Source organism: Lepeophtheirus salmonis, chromosome 12, assembly GCF_016086655.4.
Source record: "Lepeophtheirus salmonis chromosome 12, UVic_Lsal_1.4, whole genome shotgun sequence".
In the NCBI taxonomy this organism is placed as follows: Eukaryota; Metazoa; Arthropoda; class Copepoda; order Siphonostomatoida; family Caligidae; genus Lepeophtheirus; species Lepeophtheirus salmonis.
The window spans coordinates 7,370,014-7,393,110 of record NC_052142.2 but is presented as its reverse complement, the minus strand read 5'-3'; the positions used below and the strand labels follow the sequence as shown (position 1 = coordinate 7,393,110).

Below are 23,097 nucleotides of genomic sequence, written 5' to 3'. Positions count from 1 at the left end.
TACCTAATAGCAAACTTGTAAGGGATAATCTAGATTGTCTTTTGTCATTGTCATCCTCTTCTTCTATTTCAGGGAGAACCATATGTTGTTTACTTTCAGGAATTCTATTCGAAAACAAAATTTAGTTATTGGAAAATAAGCTCGTGTCTGAATTACATACATCATATCATCTGCAGATCCTTTATACGTTTTACGCTTAAAGTGCATTGAGGCTTCTGTGTAGGGAATAGGACAGTTCTGTTTGTCCCAATAAAAATCCTTTACCATTGGCGGAATTCGGTCGGGATCCATAAGAATGTCGCAACCCAAAAAAGAAGCTTTCATATGCCGATCCACAAGCCAGTTTAGTTCAAAGTCTTCATCATCATCTCCAAAAGGATTAATTAGTTGTTCAGCTACTTTCAGTAATCCCATATAAAAAAAGAATTGTAGAACTGTAAAGATAGGGATATATAGATCAATATCCATGGGCATTCTACCAGATCTCATATATTCCCCCTTTTTTAGTGTATCAATTTTCTGTCGGCCAATAACAGTAAAAATAAAAAATACATATGTTGCCAAAGTTACAACTTGTGTGTATACCATGGGTATAGACACCCAATCATAACACCAAAGAAGACCACACTTTGCTCGAAATTCACAGAATTCCTGCAAAAAAAGAACATAAAATTTGAAATCAACAAAAATTTTATGTACAAAATTATATAATTTAATTTGCTTTTATGTGCTTTAATTTTTATAATATTTGAGCAAAATTGTAAATATATGTCAAGATGTGAAAAATTTATTTACTTAAATTTAAACATATTAGTAGTTTTGTATAAATATATGCAGGATTGTAAACAAAATGGGAAACTTACTGGCACTCACGGGAAGCACTTTAAATGAACGGAACGCGATTTTTTTAAACGTTGAAAACTAGAAATGGGGTTTTCGCGTTCTGTTCCACTTATTCTCGTGGCATTTACCTTTCAAATAGAAATCAATTGTGCAACCAGCGTTTCAACTCGAAAAAAAAAAAATATCTCTCTCAAGGATACTCTCAGAACTTCTTTTGAAACTTTTTCTAACATTAATGGTTGCCTAGAATCCAAAACCTAAAGTCAAGGTTGTTCCCAGTTCAGGGTCAGTGATTCTATCGGTCCTAGTCTCGGTTCTTTAATTTCAACGTGTTTCACCTTGGTTCAGCTTTATCAGTGTCGGTTCCGGTTCTTTTTATACAGGGTCAGCTTGGTAAAAGGCACTTAAAACATGGAGTGGTGCTAGAAAATTTGGGTCCATGAAATGATATTAGATACAAACAGGGCCGTAGCTCCCTTATACATAGAGTTCGTAGTGCCCAAAGTTCTAGCAGGCCCCCCAAAAACTCAGATAAAGGGGGTCTCAGTTTAAAATATATAAGTGTAGTTGGGACCTGGGCATAGTGAAGCTTGGGTAACCCTTCCTTCAAAAATATTATAGTTATCATATTATGGGGGCCGGATAAGCTTAGTAGCAGACCTGGATCCCTAATCTACTCCATCCCTTCCCTCTCGTATTTAAACTGTCTGGTGCCTAAAACTACTTTTTTAGATCCATAAGAACCCTTAAATATTGGAACTCAGATACAACGTATCACCCTGGCGACATTACAAAAATCATTGGAAAAGGCTGTAACTGCACAAAAAAAAGTCAAAAAATTGATTTCATGATAAAAGCTAATTTAGTTATTATTATTTATATTTTATTTTATTTATATATTATATACAGGAACAAAAGCACAAGAACCGAGACCAATAAGCAATATATATCGGTCTCGGTTCGACTTTGTCGGTTCTAGTTCTAACCGGAACTGCAAGACCGCTAAGGGTACAACTTTGCCCATAATTCATACTTTTTTACATTTTAAGCCTTGTTCAACAGGTTATGTGTGCAATCAGGAAAAAGGCCGGGTTTCTGTTGACATATAGCCGAAATCATATATGGTTAGGAGAAAAGAAGCAAAAAATTTACAACTGACCAAAATGCTCTCTATATTTTTGTGTTAGCGAGGTAATGATTGGCTGCATGACTAATATATATATTCCAACGAATTACTCCACAAATACCTGATTATCTGATATATTTGAATTGAAAAAGTATTGAGTGGGGCATTTGTAATTTGAAATGTTGTGCTGTAAATAAATAAATTTAAGTGATGTGAATAGAGTTATTAAAATTTTATTAATCCGATTTTGAGAGGTTAAAATATTCTCCTACATCATATTTTTGAAAACAAGACTATAAATGGTCCGTTATTATTGTTATATCAGCAAAGTAGTCGAATGCTAAACTGGAACGAATGTATTGCAGTTGTCTTAAAAATTATATTTGCTAGAGTTTGGTTGGGATCAAATGCGTATAAATCATAACATATGAAGTTAGTTTATATTAAAATCTTTATTATTAATCAACCTTACAACTAGAAGTATGATTCTTTTTTTCTAACACCTATTTGAACCAAATGAATCAAAGTTAATTCATAACTACACTCGAAATTTTTTTGGAAACTTTGATTTTTGTAGATAGTTCCACATTAGTACCAAAATATGACTAGTCATAAAATATAAACTTATTAACAGCTTTATAATTTTATTTCACTAAGTTTTTATTAGAGAATATACCTTAACTTACCAATTTAGCCTTGCATATAGCTTGTTACTTTAGATGCAGGTAATATCTCATGGCGTTAGCTCGCTAACAAAAAAAGTAAACTGTATTTTGTCTGCAGCTATCGAGGTTTCTTTTTCTGTTCCAAACTTTGATTGGTTGAATAAGAACAAGGTCTTATTAAGGTGTGAATTCTCAACTGTGAATTTCTCAACAACTATTGAATAATAATTCCATACTCGGAAGGAATTTACCAACAACTTACAAATTTTGGGCCCTTTTCTGTTTCTTATCTGAGGAAAGGTTGTGTCATACAATAAAGGTAAAGACGTGATGTAATGACGTACATAAACACTATTAACTTGAATTCCGTATTCCACAAGGAACGACGGGATACATATTCATCCGAGGAAAAACAAAGACTTATATAAGAGTAGAGTCGCTTCCTTCCTTGGGAACTGGATTCCAAAATTGTAATAAAGGAGAGTTCCATTCACGGAGAGTAGGGACTTTAAATATTTGAATACAATATTATGACCACAATTTGTCAACCAATAAGTTAACAAACATATTTTAATATGTAGGCTTCCATTTAAAAAAAATAATATTTTACAGGCACCTGGAGGAAGTTTTGATTTACGTCACTACCCTTCAGTATAAGTAGTTTAATATTTTTAATGATTTTAAAAAATTGCGTTTGAAATTATACAATTCAGAGCTCTACATATGAGAGTAGGCCTTAAATTTGCAAGTTTTGACATGATAGGCAATTAAGCTTTTAAATGGTTCCATCCAGTTCTGAAGCTCTTCTTTTTCCGTCTAAGTAATAGTAGTTTTTGCAGGGGAGGTTACTTAATAGCTGATACTAAATTGGAAGTGCAATGACTTAAATTAATTGCACCTTCCGTAGTATTAATTTTTGCATTGAACCATTTCTTTCATCCCTTTTATTTCTACGTTTTACTCTTCATTGGACTGATGAAACTAATCTCTGGGTTCTCAGGTTTCAGAAATATTTGAGATTATAGTAATTCGAGACTATTATCGTTCAGAGACATTTTTTACCATCAAGACAATCACCAAATTGAAGTAAGATGAATAAAAAGGTGTTTTATGATTATAAAAGTGTTTTTATTGATTCTGTATTCTCTTCTGAACTCGAGATATTTCCATTTTTAGGCTGAAAAATGATGAAAAACGACACTCTTCTTGAGACCATTATAACTTATTCATCATTCATAGTGATAAAGAGTAACATAGCTCATATTATAGAAAAATATTCCATCTTATATTTAAAAAAAATATCAATTTAAAAAACGAGGATCTCCAATGACTTCAGTTCGATTTGGTATTTTTTGGCTGACCTCATTTTTAGGGGGGTAAACTAGCAAATCGAAAAAATTATCTTAATATCATATCATAACATAATGCACAAATTCAAATAAAATAATTATTAATGCGGTATATTTTGAATATTAAAATTCTTTACTCATAGCTGACACTATACGACTCATACTTTTTTTCTCGCGAGCATTTTGAGCCATTTTCACCCTTTTTAGATCATTTTCAACTTACTAAGTAGATCCCCTTTTAATGTCCCGGCATCTTAGTCGTCCTTATCAGAATGGCACTTGCAACAAGGAAGCTATACTATAGCTTTTAATGGCTTAAACGATATCACATGGTATGCCTCGTGATTACGGAGGATTTTAGCTCGGCTCACTTGGCATCAACTCTTAAAGTTATACTCAAAAAATCATCTCTACATATCAAAGTTTGACATACTTCTCTCTTTGGACTGGTTTTGTGGAGGAATACTTTATTCTACTTTATAAGTCATATATGTATGCTAAATTGGTAAATGTCAAGTCATACATCTTCTTCGAGGCACTACAATTCATATTGAATAAAATAAAATAATTTATGTGATATATGTAATTATAATTAAGTAAAATATTAGATGTTATCCTAACATAAATACTATACATAAGCTACAATTAGAAAATTTAAATATATTAAAAATAATATGCAAAAATATTTGAGTAAATAGAGCGACAAATTATAAATATAAAAGTGTTTTTCATTTGCTTAGATTGATCTTCATTAATTAAAAACGAAACTTTCTTTATGAATAGGATAAAAGAAGAGAGCCGAGATACTTTATACTCAACAAGAGATACTCGAATTCCAATATCTACGGGAATGTAAGTGGATGAAAATTTAGCCGCAGAAGAAACCCGAACGAAACTAAGCTTCATACTAGAGTAGAATCGACTCTTTCCTTTGGTGGGAATCTATCAATACATATAGAAAAATGAATATATTCAACGGTTGAAACTATGACAGAATCTATTTACTTTCAGTTTCAGATAAATGCTCTAGATGTGAAATATATTATTAATAATTTATAAACTAGGTACTACAACAATGTAAAGTTATAGCCATAAAATATAAAATAATTTGAAATTGAAATGCAATTTTACTTCGACCATTTTTAAAGCTACAACAGGATCCATTTACTTTCAGTTTCAGATAAATGCTTTAGCTATGAAATATATTATTAATAATTTATTAATTAGGTACTACAACATAGAAAACATGCTTGTATTTCCATATTATCGGCTGTTGTTTCACTGTTGCTATTTAGATTTTGCTGGAGTTTTGTTTATAACTAGTCAAGACCCTTGTCTCGAAGTATAAACCGGTTTCAACTGAATAAAATCACGAATATGTGCATGGCGTAAAATTCAAAGGAGTGTTAAGTTTTAGACGCGCACATCTGTAATTGAGAACTTTGATGAAATACATGCAGTTTATGTTAGTAATTCTACGTGCACTGCTCCTACATATACTATTAAAAACCATGGTCCGCCGGCAACTTTGTTTAATAAAGTCTAGGTATAGGCATTGTTCTATTCTTTTGCATCCATGTTTAGAGTTAATTGATTCCTTGCTCGAACTTGCTTTTACGTAAAAATATAAATCATATTTTGCCAGAATCAATTTGGCTGTTTATATTCGAAGATATATTTTTTCAAAACCAATTGAAGATTTTAATAGATTTTATCCAAAAATTTATTAAGTTTGTGGCTATTTCTCTTTTGCTCAAAGAATAATTGAAGATATACATTGTAATAATTCCAAATCCTCAATGTTACTCTTCATTTTTTATGCACAAGTGATTAATTTGTACTTAGATATTCCTCTGTCCTATAACTAAAGAATAATGATAACAGCTTTGAAAAATAAAAACCTCATTCACGTTGTAACTATAAAAATCTGGCGATTTTCAAATGTCTTATTTTTTACGATAAAAATCATATTCATGTCCTATTTATATCCAAGTGATACATCTTTTACTTTGTTATAATAACATATGCGGTATTTATATTTAGTCTCTGATTTTATTCCTTCTCTCTACTCCAGTTATAAACGATGTATACTTGCACAGAACGACAATTGATAAACTATGTTTATTAAACGTATGCTGACTTATGGGATTGAGTCATAAAACTGATATATAGGGTAAAATATCCAATATTTGCATCGTATCGGTATCATTAAAAATTCATGGAAAATTTTATATTTGCTCCGACATTTTATATGATGCATTCTGAAAAAAAGAGAAGATGTAAAAATAAAATTTTTTGTTCAGCTTTTGTAGTCAAGGAATGCTTAATAAACAGAGTATTCAAACATAGATTAATTAATGAATGCATTTGTTATGGTTTATGTACTTCTTGAAAAAAGTAAGTGTAACACAAAATTTACTTCCCATGTTATTACAATAAGTAATAATTTTGTATTTACTTTAAAATATTATATGCATAGGAGTTGAATCTTTAAGCAAACGAGACAAACAAATAGGGACAAAATAAAACTAATACTATCAGGGATATCATATTAATATCAAATAACAATGTTTGTTTTTTTAAATATAGATTTACATATTACTTCAATAAGTAAATCATAGCATTTTTTAACTATCTTCCCTGAATAAACACTATATAATTTATCATTATGAAAAAAAATAAAACAAAAAATTGTAGGCATCTAAAATTGACCATCACTTTGTGAGTAAAACAATCGGCATATATTTTTAAAAAAAACTACATCAGTCGAGTTAATTTGGAATTCTTTTAAATTTTTATCTTACCTATGGAGGGAACAAAAATGTCCAAAGACACAGGTTCAATGACTGAATGGAAAAATATAAGACATTTCTAAACATTGATATCGACGATAAGAAATGTATTAGTGAATCAATCAATTGAAACACGCAGTTTTGTTCCCAAGAGTATCCAAAGAACAAGAATTTTCAAGAAGCATTTTAATTCTCTGTCCTTCTTCCACTTCCACAAAGCGAAATTTGACGTTTTTATGTTCTGAAAGTCGTATATCTGAGATATCTTAAGAGATGAAGAACACATAAGTGAATTTGTAATTATTATATAACATATGTAACTAATAAAAAGAATATGTCATCGAAAGATTGAATATAAGATACTAAAGTAAGCATCTTAATTTTAGATAAACCGGTTAAGAATCTAATTATACCAATATCATTTTTTTAAATTTATATAATCAAATTTCAGTCTTTACTGTTTTTTAAATATTGGTTTTTTGGATGCATTATCTCTTTACTGTCATTTAAATATTGGTTTTTTGGATGCATTAGATGCTATAAAAATCCCTCAGAATTAGACCTAAGATTGGAAAGCAAGCTCAATCTATCTGTGATTATAATTTAAATTTGTTAGGACTTCTAGAAAATTGGAGAAAAAGAATTTTATCTTCCCCAATGTATATTTCGGAAGGTAATAAATTTACTGCACAATTTTAGGTCTGTGCATCATTGCATCAAATTTTATAAACTATACAAAGATTGTGGGAAATTTTTAATATATACTGAATCCCTTTGTGGATATCAGGGCTGTCAAAATTCTGCAAAGATTCGTCGCCATCAACATCAAGGGTCTGGAAAATAGACCTTTGAATTTAATCAAAGCTTCTATACTCTTCAGATTATCTCAAAGGAATTAGCAATCTCCACAGAAGTCTAAAACCATTGATTTTGTTTTATTAAACTCTAAGGGGTTCATTGCTGAAATCCCGTTTTAAACTATAATTTTCAATATTAAACTATTTTTTTTTTAAATTCTGGTTATCCCTTTGATATATATTTGACTTCAATGTAAATTCTTTTTATTTTATTTTATCTATATATATCTCTCAACTTTTTCAATTTTTATATAGGAATGTAAATATTTGTACTAGAATAGAATATACAAAGGCAGGCAGACAGCAAATAACTATGGGGAACATGGTTCACAAGGGTTGCCTGTTTAGGGAACCAAAAAATGTTTAAAATACCAAGATAAGGCCCTGTCTGTGTAGTCTTGTATTACTTAATACTAACTAACTTTATTCTATAATTTACACGTGTACTACAAATATTAGAGACGCCGATAAACAAACAACAAAAGCATCAACAGACATAAATAAATACATAACATATAATATATAATGAGGCTAATAAACAAGGCATATTCCACATCTCCTTTTCTATGAATGAATTCAACCTTAAACATAATCATTGTAGATTGCTGGGGCTTAGACACCCGTCCCGACTTAGTAACAGTTTCTTTTAGAACTGCTGCACCTAGATCTTTTGCGTCCTGATTAATTCCTGTAGATTTAGAATTTTCTAGGCGAGTAGATGGCATCTTATTTAAATGGACCTCATTTCTTCTATACGTGCCAGTATCCGTTTCAATGATATAGGAACGTGGTGTTGAATTTCCTATAACAATCCCAGACTGTCTTCTATCTGGTATTACAATTTCATCTCCTTTCTAAAGAATAATCAAAAGTTTTGCTGCGTGTCTTCGATCAAAATTAATCTTCTGTGCCGTCTTTTTATTTTCCTCCAACTGATGAAGAGCCTGACTAGGTATTACTATGGGAGATAACTGGTATGTAGCTACAGGAACTTTTTTGTTTAACCTTCTTCCCATCATTAACTCAGCTGGAGAATATCCATTGGACAGAGGCGTAGCTCTATAATTTAATAGAACTAAATAAGGGTTCTTGCTGCCTGATAAAAGTATTTTCACAGTTTGGACTGCTCTCTCTGCTTCTCCATTTCCTGATGAATGTCCGGGACTGCTTGTAAGATGACGGAAACCATATTCATTGGTAAATAGTTTGAACTCTTTTGATGTATAATAACTGGCGTTATCAGACCTAACTTGATCTGGGATTCCAAATCTAGAAAATTCCCGTTTCATCCTATCAATGACTTCCTTCGATGTTGTCGTTTGTAAAGTAGCCACCTCAATCCATCTTGAATAATAGTCCACAAGAACAATATACTGTTTCCCATTTACTTCAAAAACATCCGTAGCGATATATTGCCACGGCCTTTGAGGAAGCTTTATTGGTATTAACGGCTCCGGATGACTTTTCCTGTTGGCTTGACATCTCCGGCAATTTTCAATAAGTTCTTCAATATGTTTCATTAATCCCGGCCACCATACCGTGTTCCGAGCCACAGCTTTACATTTGACAATACCTTGATGTCCTTCATGTATTCGATCTAACACATCCAATTTCATTGCAGAGGGAAATCACTACCCTAGTTCCCATCATTAACTACCCTCTTACAACTGTCATTTCTGCTCGATAAGCGTAATATAGTCCAACAAGTCCTTTAACAAGATGTTTATCAGGCCATCCTTCTGATACATAGATCATAATTTGTCTACAAGCTCCATCTTCTTGCTGATGATGTATAATTTCTTCCAACTTGCGATTAGTGATAGGTATTTCCTCTAGTAAATGATTTGCATATAATTCCAATTATTCGTAAAAAGTGAGAGACTTTTGGAAGCATACGCCACTGGCGCCTATCTATCATCGTGTTTTTGCATGAGGACTCCTCCCAATACATAAGAAGAAGCGTCCGCTGAGACTTTCATTTCTAACGACGAGTCGTATATTTTCAATACTGCCTTACTAGTGAGACTCTTCTTTATATCCTCCAACGCCTTTTCCTGCTCCGGACCCAATACCATCCACTAGTAGGTTTCATAAGTTCACGTATGGGTTGTGTCCTGGTTGCTAAGTCTGACAAGAATTTCATGAGCTGATTGACAGTTCCCATCAACCCTCTAATCTCATTAACATTTTCTGGAGCTCTCATCTTCATGATCGCCTCAACTTTCTCTTTTGAGCTTTCCACACAATTTGCTCCAACAATTTGAGCCAAGAAATTTATTTGGCTTTGAGTGAATCGACACTTTTCCTTATTTAAAGTAACTCCAGCATCTTTCAACTTCCTTAAGGTTTAAACAAGTCGTTCATCGTGCTCCTCTTTTCTCTTCCCAAACACAACAATGTCATCCATAAGACAAACTGCTCCTTGTTGACTTCCCAAAATCCTATAGATTTCACTCTGAAACTTCTCAGGGCCTGAATTAATTCCTAAGGGTATCCTTTTGTACTGAAACCTCCCGAACTGTGATATAAAAGTAGGAAGCTTTCTGGTTTCTTCCTCCAAATACACCTGATGAAATCCTGCGTTGACATCCAATTTTGAAAAAAAATTGGGTCTCCCCATTAAAGAAATAGTATAATCCACTGTAGGAAGCATAACTCGTTCCTTTTCACTGCTAAATTCAATTTGGTTAGATCTACACAAATTCTAACTCTGTCCTTTCCTTTCGGAACTACTACCATCGGAGAACACCAGTCCGATGGCTCTACACAAGCCTCAATGATATCTAATTTTACGAGCTTTTCCAATTCTTGTTTTAGTAGAGGTAGATGTGGAATTGATATCTTCCTTGGAGTAATGACACTGTAAGGCTCCACATTCGATTACAACCTCCCAAGTCTATGAAACATAGATTTGAATTCCGGAGAACTAATCGGATCCGTTGTTACTTGCTGGATAAACTTGACCACTCCTAAGACACTACTGGCCTCTCTTGCAAGTAAAAGAGAACCAGAAGAAAAAACATATATTTCTTCCTGAGTCTTCCTGTCTTTTTTTTAAAATCGCTCCTATGAAGACACCAATCACAGGTAACTTCTTATGATCCGGTCCATTCAGTAACTTTGTAGGGTTTCTTAATATATATATATTGAAATGAAGATCATAAACCCTTTTGGGTACGACCGTTACATCGGCCCCAGTATTTATATTGAAATAAAAGCGTTTGCCTCCCACAAACACTTCAGTCCTCCAAGCGCTATTACTATTCTTATTTGATATTGCTTTATCTTCACCCCTTCCTATGAAATAGTCCGGTGAACCAGGTAATTCCTCCACAACCTCTTGAATCATCCTTTGCTGATTTCTGCACACTTTACCCCAGTGTCCAGTTCCCTTACATTTGTTGCATTTACTGCCATTTGCTGGACATTTGTCTGTCGGGTGTACCCCTTTTCCACACCACTTGCAAGATTTTCTCATTGATCCTTGAGGTTTGAAGTTCTGGTGCTTCACTTTATCCTGATGTCTTTTGTCTTTCTTAAATCTTCGTGTTCCAATCCCCTGAACCTGAACCTTTGACTCATTTTTAATCTCAAGAGCCCATCTCCCTGAATATTCTTCCGCTCTGCATTCATGAACGGCCTTTTCCAGTGTAAGATCACCATCCCTTAAGAGCCTTGATCTCACCTTGTCGCTATTTATTCCAGGTACAATTTTATCTTGGATAAACTCGTCCCTCACATCTCCATATGAACATTTATTCACAAGTGTATTAATCTTGGATAGAAAATTATCGAAATTTTCTCCCTCCTCCTGTATGCATCGACTGAATTTATCTCTCTCATACGTTACATTCGTCTTTAGAGAGCAGAATTCTTGAAATTTTAATAGAATAGTCCCTGGGTCGTTCTTGTCCTCCTCTGGGACATATCCTGCCTCTCCTTCCGTTCCTGCCGCGGATGCCCACACAAAGCCATTATAAATCCGAAGAGCCTCCTCACCTACTAGGCTTAAGAGGATAGCACTTCTTCTTTCTTTGGACACCTTGTCCAATCCTGTGGCAACCACATAAATCCTGTATTGTTGGCGAAACATCTTGAAATTCTCACTAGCACTGCCAGAGAGATCCAATAGCTTCGGAGGGGCTAGGAAAAGGACAAAAAAATCGGAAACAGAAACCCCCCCAGCAGGCAAGGGGTGGCCCATTCCCAACAGAACAGAGGGCCGTGTTTCTGCAAGTTTCAAGCCTCTGCCTTCCTTATTTAATATGAAGAAATTACTAAAGTAAATACTCAGAAATTATAGAATTTCTAACCCAGACTCTTTATTAATAATATTTATTTTGTTTTCAATCATTTTAATATAGTAACAATTATGGAGGTGTTTTATTAATCATAGTTTTTTATTATTATTAATATGCGTCATTTTCAAAATTTTAAATCAATGACACATAACTTTCCCGACTAGAATACACTGTTTGCATGAAATAAGCCTTTTTATAGCTTTCTTTTTCATCTGGCCTCTTTGATATAAATTTTTGAAAGTTCTTATATGAAGCAATAACTTTAAACAATAATGTTTTTTTTTATGTATATTTATTTACGTAATTGCTTTGTATCTATAAAAGAACGGTGAATAAGAAAATAAAATAAAAAATGACTGAAAAAAAAAACCTTGGAAAGCCATATTAATAGAAAATATTCCATTGCATAATATTATTCTTCATATACTAAGAAATATTTAAAATACCGGATTCAATTTTGATATTTTTTTTAATGTGGTGTACAATCTTTCTCATTAACGTTTTCCTGTTTATTACTATCCCGAACATGATCCCTCTTATCTGAACAAAATTTACCAGGAATATAGAAATAATTTTCCTGAAATTATGTTTGGTTTGTTACAGAAACTATGACCAAAATGTGTATTCTTCTTTGATACTATAATTGTGAAGTCTTACTATTTCATTCCCTGACTAGTGGTAGCAGCAATAAAGTATTGATCGCTTTCTGAATTAATAATTAAGTTTCGGAGGATATCGTTTTTCCGAATGTCTACATCAAATTGTTTATATATTATTAAAAAATAAATCTGATCGCACAAAGAGAAACCCCATCTTTGTTATATAAATTTTAAGGAATTCAGCTTTACAGGTTTCTTGGTATTTGAAGGATATGTATAATCAGTCCTAACTTTTTTAATAGCCTATATCTATTAATTTCTCCTTGAAATTCGATGAAAACTTATTAAACTTAATATATACTCCTTTTTTTAATAACCCAGATGACTTTTTTACATTCCGGGGCAATACAACGATCTCACATTCTGACAAAAATTAACATTGAAAGTTTAATCAATTTGAATGGTAAAACTGATCTAAAAATGATATACAAATTAGACAGTCATAGTACATTCAAGGGCGTAAGTATATTAATTCATAATAATAATAAATAAAAAAAAAAATAAAAAATGTTATGACGACTAAAATATAGCTTGCAAATTAATATTTTCTTTTGTTTCTATCCTTATCATGTGTAATCCAAAAGTAACCAGTTTTTAGAATCATAACAAAAATCACGTGATTAATATTTGTCCAAACTAGTGATTTTATTTTTATCTGTCAGGGGCGTTGAGTGTACTTGAATAAAACTCTACAACTAACTTTGCAATCTCCACGAATACACTCTTTGAGTTGAATTGGCGAGATTAATTCTGCCAAGAAAAATAAATAGTTCGAAAAAAATAGTTTACTTTAGGAGAGAAAATGATAAAGATACGTCATCTGTTGTATAATAAAATACGTCATCTTGCTTGGGGAAAAATATATCTTGCAGACAAGAGTTTTGCCACTTGGTTTATAGTTTTGAATGAGCCCATCTTAAGAGTATTGAGTTAATACTACACAGAGTTTTTAATACATTCAGCCGATAAAATTACAGAAATCACGACGTTCTATGTGAATATCTACCTTATAATACTTAATTTTGGGATACATTCCGAATTGGGAGAAATAAATAAAAAAATGGAAAAATTTAAGAAGAAAATATCAACTTACTCTCATGATAGTTTCCAGAGCATAATGGGTGACAAGTTTATTATTCTTTGAAGCTTCTTGAATTCGGTAAATAAACCATGTACAAGGAATCCAGTAAGTATTGAATTCATTGCTGGGTACAGCTTGAAATAGTTCTTTTTCTTGATTTGTCATGAATCCTGAAAATTTACATCTTAAAACTTATTTAAAAATAAAAATAAATATACTTTAAGATCAACAATATTTTGGTACCAATAAAGAGTATAATCTTTGATAATATGAAAATGTATTTACATATAACGAAATACATTTTATAATTTCAGTAGATAGTAAAATTAATCAACTAATATTTATGCAAATAAAAGAAAAACAAAAGATTCTGCTTTTTCACCTTATTTTTCTTTTAATCAAGTTAGAGAAAGTAAAAATCTAAAATTGTGTGGTTGTGTTAAAAAGGTCTTGTTTAACACTAAGCCATTTGTCAAAAATAATTCCTAAGAAAAAGAAAAATACGAGGAACTAAAAATCACTAGGAATGTGCAACACGGCACATTTATGAACACACAAGATAATAAGTAGAAATATTAATAATGACTAAATTGCTGTGAACGTAAATTTAAAAAAAGAAAATATATGTTGGTAACTACAAAATATGAATGCTATTATTAATTATTCCTACTTATTTTGAAAATTCGAACGTATCAGCGAGCAAGTAGCCCTCTAGTTTATAGTCATAAATTTAAATAATATCAAATGCTGGTATGTTAAAAAAAGAAATGTGGTCACCCTGACAGTTTATATAATAATTGGGAGGAGAGCAGCTCAGCTGTCATGACGTTTGAAGCTATGACATGAAGGAAACACGCACAAAATCCTCTCCGTATCTAGCAATGATATAGGGAGGAATTACAACGATGTCAATCCTCAATTATATTCCAGCAAGTATTTCACATGTAACTTTAGAAATCCCCTGAGTTACTCCTATCTGAGGCACTAATGATTACTTTATGCTGAATGTTCTCCCTTCATGAATATAAGAATAATGATTATAGTTTTTTTTGTTTTTTTCATATAGCAATAACAAAAAGAGTGCAATCTTGAAATTTCATTTTTTTAAATATCTGTTTATAGTGATTTATATCAACATAAATGTCGTTTCTCAAAATTACTATATGTGTATGATCAGGAATATGAATATTCACTACTAAGGAATTCAAAATATAATGACCAATTACTTAGGAAATGAACATTCATTCTTTAGATTATCAATAAAAACAAAAGGAGTCATCTCAAAATTCACTGGATTTACATAATTGATGTATAGGTTCAATATATCATCTTCCCTTTGAGTAAGACCTTACCAAATCAAGCTATCTTACATATTAATATTGCTGCAAATGTACTGATCTGCACAGTTTTCCTCGCTTACGTCTCTCATTTATCTGTACTCTCCTACGATCCAATCTTTAGGATGATTCATTCATCTGCAGTTGCCTCTAAAAAACCCTACTAGGAACATATTTCGTAAGGTTGGTTCTAGTTTTCCCTTATCGTGAAAATCGCTCAACTTATCATCTAAGTAAATAAGGAGTAGGAGAGATACCGTATTCATTTTAAAGAGGTTTTTTTTGGTGGTATACCTTCAACTTGAAGTTGAAGAGAGGATCCGAGATGGATATGATATTTAAATGGAAAAAATATGAATTCCTAGTAACAGAAAGAATGGGTGGATGCAAATACATAATCCAAATGCTTTGTACACAAAATTCATCCAAATCTCTATTAATTAAAGGTATTTTAACTGGTTTAAATCTTCCAATTTTTCTATGACAAAAGAGAGTCACAAATCAAAGTAATAACTATCAGGGAATTGGAAGTGAGAATTGAAATGTACTGGATGGATATGTAATTGTCCGTAAAGACTGAATAGCACGAATTCAGCATATCAGAATGGAGTCCATGCCACTTATTAATTTCTCCAAGAGGAGTATTTTTGTTTTTCAATGACACTCAAGGACTCAAATCGATTAAAAAGTTTTTCTTTGTATATAATTTATAATTCACAAAGAATTCTTCGTTCATAATACGAAGCATAGATGAATTTAAGAAATATTCAGGATTTTCATTGGAGTAGGTGGAACATGATAACTCCCTCCATTTATTTCTAGTGTTTTATTTGATTATTCTTGCTCTATTTCGCATGTATAACTCATTTGTTGTCATAGGAGTATTCAACGATTCCATAAAATATCTGGAGCGACTGATATATTTTTGAGTCAATGATCTACAAGATTAGAAGTTACTATCATGGACATTTGTGTCGAAGTGTAACTTCAGAATTAATTATCCTTCCATTAATGGAGATGTTTCTTTAGACCGATCTAACACTAATGAGTAGTGTTAGATCGGTCTAAAGAACTAAAAACTAGCATCACTAGTTAAACATGTCAGTAATGCAAGCAAACTAATTACTTCAATGTTTACAATATTATAATATTGATATACATAATACTGGTAGTACCAAAAAGTAAGCATTAGTTTTTTAAACCTAGTTCATTAATATTATCTATTTATATCACAATATTTAAGTAGATACTGAATATACTACATAATCATGTACTCTATTTAGTCTCGCTGAAAATATTATTATAATGGTTATTACTAATTCTAAAAATCATGATCAAAAACAATTGGAATTTTATAAGGCCCTAATTGTAGAATATTGTGAAAATTTAAAAAAAAAGTTTTAATATTCATTTTCAAAATTATTGCAAAAATAACTTTCTTTATCCCAAGCAATACGAACATAAGCAAATAAAAGGACTTTATTAAATTTAACTAGTCCTACTGAATATATGTTTTTTTGTCAATAATTAAAGCTTAAAACATGTATGCCCCTCTAAGAAGAAAGGAATTTGAACTACAAATAAACAACGCTATTTTTCCAATATTTTCTTTTTTGCTCGGCCATGTTAAATAGGATAAAACTTCTAAAAATAATTTTAATTACTTAATATTCTCCTAAAATCTCCTAATTTCCTAAGTCATATAGATTAATTGTTGTACTAAAATGTTTACTTTAACCTAATCGGTTCAACTTAATCGACCAATACATAATGAAGAACTATATTAAAATATTATTCTTAAAAATGTAATAAAATTGATTGAAAACACGGTATTGGGACTCTTTCTTAGTGATTGATTAAAAATATACAAAAAAAAAAAAAAACCTACAAGTTGATAGGCTATATATCCTAATTGAAACATAATTTAAATTTGGCGATAGTTTCGAGTCTGTAAATACATTATTAAGAAGGATACCAAAACCCACTGATTAACTTAGAAACGACTAAATAACAATTACATTTATCTTAAAAATTAATACATAATTTTTAGCTAATTTTTCCGACAATGGTCGTTAATTCGGGCTTTTGGGTACAAGAATGGAAGAAAAAAAGGAAGAAAACTTTGATTTTTATCGTCGTTTTTCTATTATAGTTTTTTCATTCACTCATAACAGGTATGTGTAAGGAGTGTGTTATATTCAGTTAGAATGTTTGTTTGCTTTTGTTTGTCATAATTGTATTTAAGGGTATGGCTATTGTGCTTTTAAAAAAAAAAAAAAAAAAAAAAGAAGAAGGATACGAAATACTATTGATTAACATAGAAACGACTAACGACTAATTAACTATTACATTTCTTTTAAAAATTAGTACATTATTTTTTTAAAGATAATATTTTATATTTAATTAAAATATTAAAGATAACAAAGGCTTCATATAAAATCATTTTTTAATCATGTATCCTTCATAATATTTTTTTTTTTTGATAGTACAAACAACATTTCTCATATTTGAAAAACAAAAAAAAACATACAGAATAGTATTTCATGTAGTGGAAAAATACAATATTTCAATCTTCTAATTTATTATATGGCCCATTTTTAGATTGTAAAGATTTTAGGATTTTCTATCCAAACAGAAAATATTTTCTGTTTAAAAAAAAAGTACTCGAGGTTGTGTTGTTTATTAAAATTGCTCCAGAGGTTTAATTTTTATATAAATTTGATATTAATTGAACATTATTTATGGCGTCATTGTTATTAAAAATACTTTAAAACATAATTAATTATTAGTTCCAAACAATCTTATTTATTGTTCATGAGTTAAACAAGTTTATGCAAATCAGGCAAATCTAGACAGTGTTTCACAGCTCTATATCAATCTCTTCGTAAACCAGTGGATAAAAAAATGAAATAAATTAACAAAGTTCATTTCAGATCAACCAGTCAATAACCTAATTTTACCAATATCAACTTTTTTAAATCTATATAATCCTTTACCATCTTTAAGAAGCTATATTGTTTTTTCAAATGCATTATCTTCTATTAATAATTCATTTAAGTTAAACAAAAGATTCTAATAAATATTGATTTAACCTTCTTTTTTATATATTAGACGAAAAGTATTGAAATTTTGAGTAACAAAAATATCCTTGTGAAACAAAAAGAGCTACAAGAAAAATGGAATAACATAGCTCAATGGACGTCGCAATCGGGAAAAATTATTCTTTCAGCCTCAATGTAGGTAGGTTCGCGCCCTGATCGTTCCTAGAGAAGAAAATTTACTTCATATATATGGAATTCAAAAGACGATTCCTGGGTCCGATGGATTAAATACAATTTTCTATTTAAAAAAAAGTTCATTTTTCTTCTTTCCTTCTATGTGGACAAATTCTAGTGATTACCTGACATATATAATTTTTGACATAATTTCATGAGTATTTACATTTCAAATTTAATTATGATAATTATGTTTTTCGATTAGAATTCACGCAAACCTCAATATAAGTAGATCCCTAAGAAAAGTATGTTAATATTTCATTATGATAATACAAATAACAAGTTGTTATATATGTTGCATAATCTATAAAAAATTGATTAATGTCTAGATACTCATTCCATCATCTTACCTGCTTCAACAACATGATCTAAAGTGGGAAACCTTTGCTTAACAGCGGATGAAATTGACCTTAACACTAAAATAAGAGCCAAATTCATGTATCGCATTAAAGAACGACGAAGAATTCGGCTATCTTGATCAAATCCATCGACAAAGCAGGCAATAGAATGGAATAATCTGAAAATAAATATTTTGAAAATAACAAAATATACATAATGAACATGTTCATATGATAACAATTACTAAAAAACTTGAGCAATTTTCTTTCATTTAAATATAGCCATATTTTTATAAAACTTCATATAACTAGGGATGTGAATATTGGCTAAATTGCCGATTGTGTAAAAACCACGCACGAAAGAATATATTACAAAAGAGTATGGTAACTTTGATACAAGATATATTTGATGACAGAGGTCACTAGAAATTATTGTGCTTGACGTTAATTGATGCATTAGAATTTTCAAAATATGGATTAATAAGAGTAAGTTTTAAAAAATATGTTGATCAAAAGCACAATATAAATGTTCTTATTAATTATACATTCCTGTTTGAAAATTATAAGATATAAGTGAGAGTTGAGCACTATAGTTTAGAGTCATCTCTGACGGCAAATATTGTGTCAATCTTAGTAATCTTAACTTTTGAAATCTTCTTAGAAGTAGTTTTTATGATGCTATTCGGAATTTGCCCAGCAATCCCATTTCTAGTTATATGCAAGGTTAATAGAAATCAAGGTTAGACCATCATGTAATCGCGTTTGCAAGAATTTTCAATATAATGTATATTACTAAAAAGTCAGTACGAGGTTACGAGATATTATGTTTAAACTCTAGTTGTGTCGAAAATATATTTATAAAAAACAGTTTCGTTAATTACAATGGAATCTTCGAAGAAGGTCTTTTTCCCTGGGCCATGCAGCACTTCCAGAATGAGTCAAATACCTTCCAATAGGATGGTATCCCCTCCCACACATTCAAAAAGACACATAAGTGGTGTGAAGCAAATTTGAGAGGCTTTTGGAATAGACCGTCTTGTCCCCCTACAGCCCCGGCCTAACCATCATGGATTACTCCATGTAGTCTATTCTTGAGAGCAAAGCCTGTGTAACCCGCAGCTAAAATTTGGATAACCTTAATGCCAAACTGGTGTCTGCAATGGACTCTATCCCCATGAGCATGGTGCACAGCACGCCACTCCTTTCCAGAGAAACTTCGGCCTTTGGTGAAGGGTAACCGTGACCATTTCTAATGAAAGATATGTCACATGTTTTTGGAAATTGTATCTACCTATTTCTATAATTATATGCAAATTATGTAATTATTTATATAATTAGTACTTTAATAAACATTTAACATAACTTTTCGTTGACCTTGTCTACATTTGTTAATCACTGGAAGTGAAATTTAAAGCCATGTGTAGGAAGCATTACTTAAAATCTCATATAGAGTACTAGGTTGGTTAAAGTTATGAATTGATCCTATAACAAGTCCCCCAGTTATAGGAAAAACTTTTAGGGCAATTGAATTTCAAGTATAGATGTAAGTTTATTTATTTCATATATTGAATATAGGGCTTCTTGATGGACCAAAATCTTATGAATAGATTTACAATAAACAAAAATTGAATACTGTTATCAACTAATTAACTATATATACAGAATTATTAATTTTGTTTCAAAATATGATAAATATGCTTAAGCATGCATTACTTAACACCTAGACAAACAATTCATTATAATCACAGAGCCTCTCTATTCTAACTATTACTGTTTTAATTCAATAAGTTATATTATTTTATATTTAATTATATAGCTTATAAGTGATTGTTTGACGTGAAATTTCAACTTTTCATCGTTCCTTGTTGCCACACTGTTAAAGAATCTAGTGAAAAGCTCAACGAAAATAAAATAAAAACTTTTTCGGATAAATTTACAACATCAAACATGGAAATGTTTAATAAATGGAAAATGCTATTCCAATTTATTAGATACCTGATAAGAAATACAATTTATTTAAGATCGTAATATCGAATGAGTGTTTATATACGATAATTATTGTTTATATAGATGGTAAATCCGTTGATAGCTTTGAAATGTTGTTTGCTTACTTCATTGTAAACATGAAGATTTTGGAACAGAAACTAGACGGACAAATGGAAAACTAAAACGACGGTTCATAAAAAAAAAATGTAAAAAAAGATATAACCTCTTTAGGATTAAGAACAGAATTGACAATCAAACAAACAAAGAACTAGAAATAATGTCACTGGCAGAGGTGAGGTGAAAATGAGAAAAAGATGAAAAAGAATGAAGGGCATAATTTTTTTTTATAAGTATGACATTTCGAATTTGTCGGAGTTAAGACAAAAATTAAGTATAAATTGTTTAACTACAAAAATAAGAGTAGAGAAGGTGTAGGATGAAACTTGTATTAAGCTTCAGAGTGATATATTTGTTGGAAAATATCATACATTCAAAATATTATTAAGTTCTCAATGACTTCAACACCTTTATTGTAAGTTACTTTCCTAAGATATTATGTCTTGCCCTTCATCTCGCTAAACATTTTCAAGGTCCTGTAAATCAGGAATTTTCTTTTTCTCTAAAATATCCAATAAATTATTCAAAATTATCGAGAAAAACTTTTTAGTAAGACAAAATGACAAAATAAGAGAAATATTTATTTAATCTAGAAAAATAAATACAAAACATCCCAACGAAAAATAATGAAGTTAAAATTTATGAACTGATTTACCGTTAGATATCAATATACATATAAAAAATATGATCTTAGATTACTCAACACTTATGTTGAGTAATCCATGAAAGAATTTTGAAACAAAAATAATAATTATAGAATTGAAAAAGAAAGGATAAGTTTACATCATAAGCTATAACAAGTAATTTTATAAGTGAATTAGTCTACATCATGTGATCAATGTAATGCTGTGTCATACCAATAGAAGAAGATTCATAGCAGTCATATCTAAATATAACGTAATAAATAAATATCAGGAAATAAAAGTTGAACTTGCTGTCGCAATGAATTATCAAAATCAATTTTAAATAAAATTAATATTAACTCAACTACATTAAGTGCCGTTTTTTCAGTTTGAGTAGTGGCGATAATAACAATTTGTTGTATTAAAACAGGAAAGAATGAACTAATTCATATTTAAAATGTTGAATAATCCAAACTTAGGTTCTTAATCCATACATAAGTTTAAAATTCCTATGGTTAAAGATACATATTCAAGCGGAAATATCCCAAGGTAACAGACATCAGGACATTTTCAAATTGTTTTAACGTACCGATAGCTAGTCAACCTAAATAGTAGGATTGTTTTTGTGACGTCCTAGTCGATAATAATATGTTGTTTAGTCATCGTTTTAATAGTGATTACTATTAGTATTGTTAATAAATTACTATTATATTATATTCATAAATTAATATTGGGACTGGCGATGGAGTCCTCCAATAAAACTTGGGTGTGTGCAGTTGACATTTGTGGCTCGCCTACTAATGTGGTTTACAACGATTTCCCTAAGGATTGCTTAAGGAGACATATTTGTGAAAGAGCCTACCATCGAAAGGGTTGCCTTGGAAAGACACACAGAATTTGTGAAAATCATTTTGAAGAAAAAAAATATGAGAGAGATTTAAGGAATGAACTATTGGGCTTACACTTTGAAAGAAAATTGAAATCAGATGCTATACCTTCCAAAAATCTTGTACCAGGAGAAAAACCTCTTCCCACCCCAAGCGAAAGGGACCAAAGAAGAGAAAAAAAGATTTTGTCGATTCTATTGTGAAGGAAAATAAAGAAACAGCTCCAATTCCCAATTAATAGGCACCGGTTGTTGTTCTTGATGTTTGTCAAAGCCCCCGTCTTGTAGTAAAGTAAAAATATACCACTCTTCCACACATACTTATACAGCGAAAATGACCAATTAATATAGCCAAGTGTGCGGATCCCTGACTTTAAAAATAACTAGATTAACCAAGACAAATGAAGATCTCCTGACTCAAGTCTATTGGAAAAAGAAATCAGCAACTTCGGGAAACTGTTAAGATCCTCCAATCGGAGAATAAGAAGCTGAAATTTTGATCATATTTTCAAGAGTCCATGAAAGGAGAACTTACAAAAATTACTAAGGTTCAAAGTAAACCTATCGTCAGCGGGAAGAAGTCTGGTAGATGGAATAAAGAGGATATTATTTACGGACTGCTACTCTAGTCTCTCTCCTCAAAAGCTTACAGATACATTCCTTCTAGTGGCCTTCTTTCGGTTCCTTCCGTATCAACATTAAAAAGGTGGATCCGAAATTTAAAACAATGCCTGGTGTTCAATCTAATATTATTGAAATTGTCTGTCCACAATTAAAATCATCAGGAATTCCAAATGGAAACCTGCCCATCTTATGTTTTGATGAAATGAAGATCAAGGAGGAAGCCTGCTATGCTATTCAC

At 31.0% G+C, this 23,097-nt stretch overlaps 1 protein-coding gene across 14 annotated transcripts in view; it reads right to left on the bottom strand.

Annotated features, from left to right (window-relative positions):
* LOC121126656 (bestrophin-2a) overlaps positions 1 to 23,097 on the bottom strand; it is a 99,583-nt gene that overhangs the window by 45,406 nt on the left and 31,080 nt on the right. For all 14 annotated transcript variants that reach the window (XR_011782765.1, XR_011782767.1, XR_005867047.2 and 11 more), the window contains 4 exons: positions 18,636 to 18,802; positions 13,686 to 13,843; positions 161 to 651; positions 4 to 104 (listed from right to left, as the gene is read on the bottom strand). Coding sequence is in view for 9 of the 14 variants with exons in the window: in XM_040721959.2 (XP_040577893.1) it covers positions 4 to 104; positions 161 to 651; positions 13,686 to 13,843; positions 18,636 to 18,802 (917 nt within the window). In the remaining 5 variants the exon portion in view is untranslated. The remainder of the gene's footprint in view (positions 1 to 3; positions 105 to 160; positions 652 to 13,685; positions 13,844 to 18,635; positions 18,803 to 23,097) is intronic.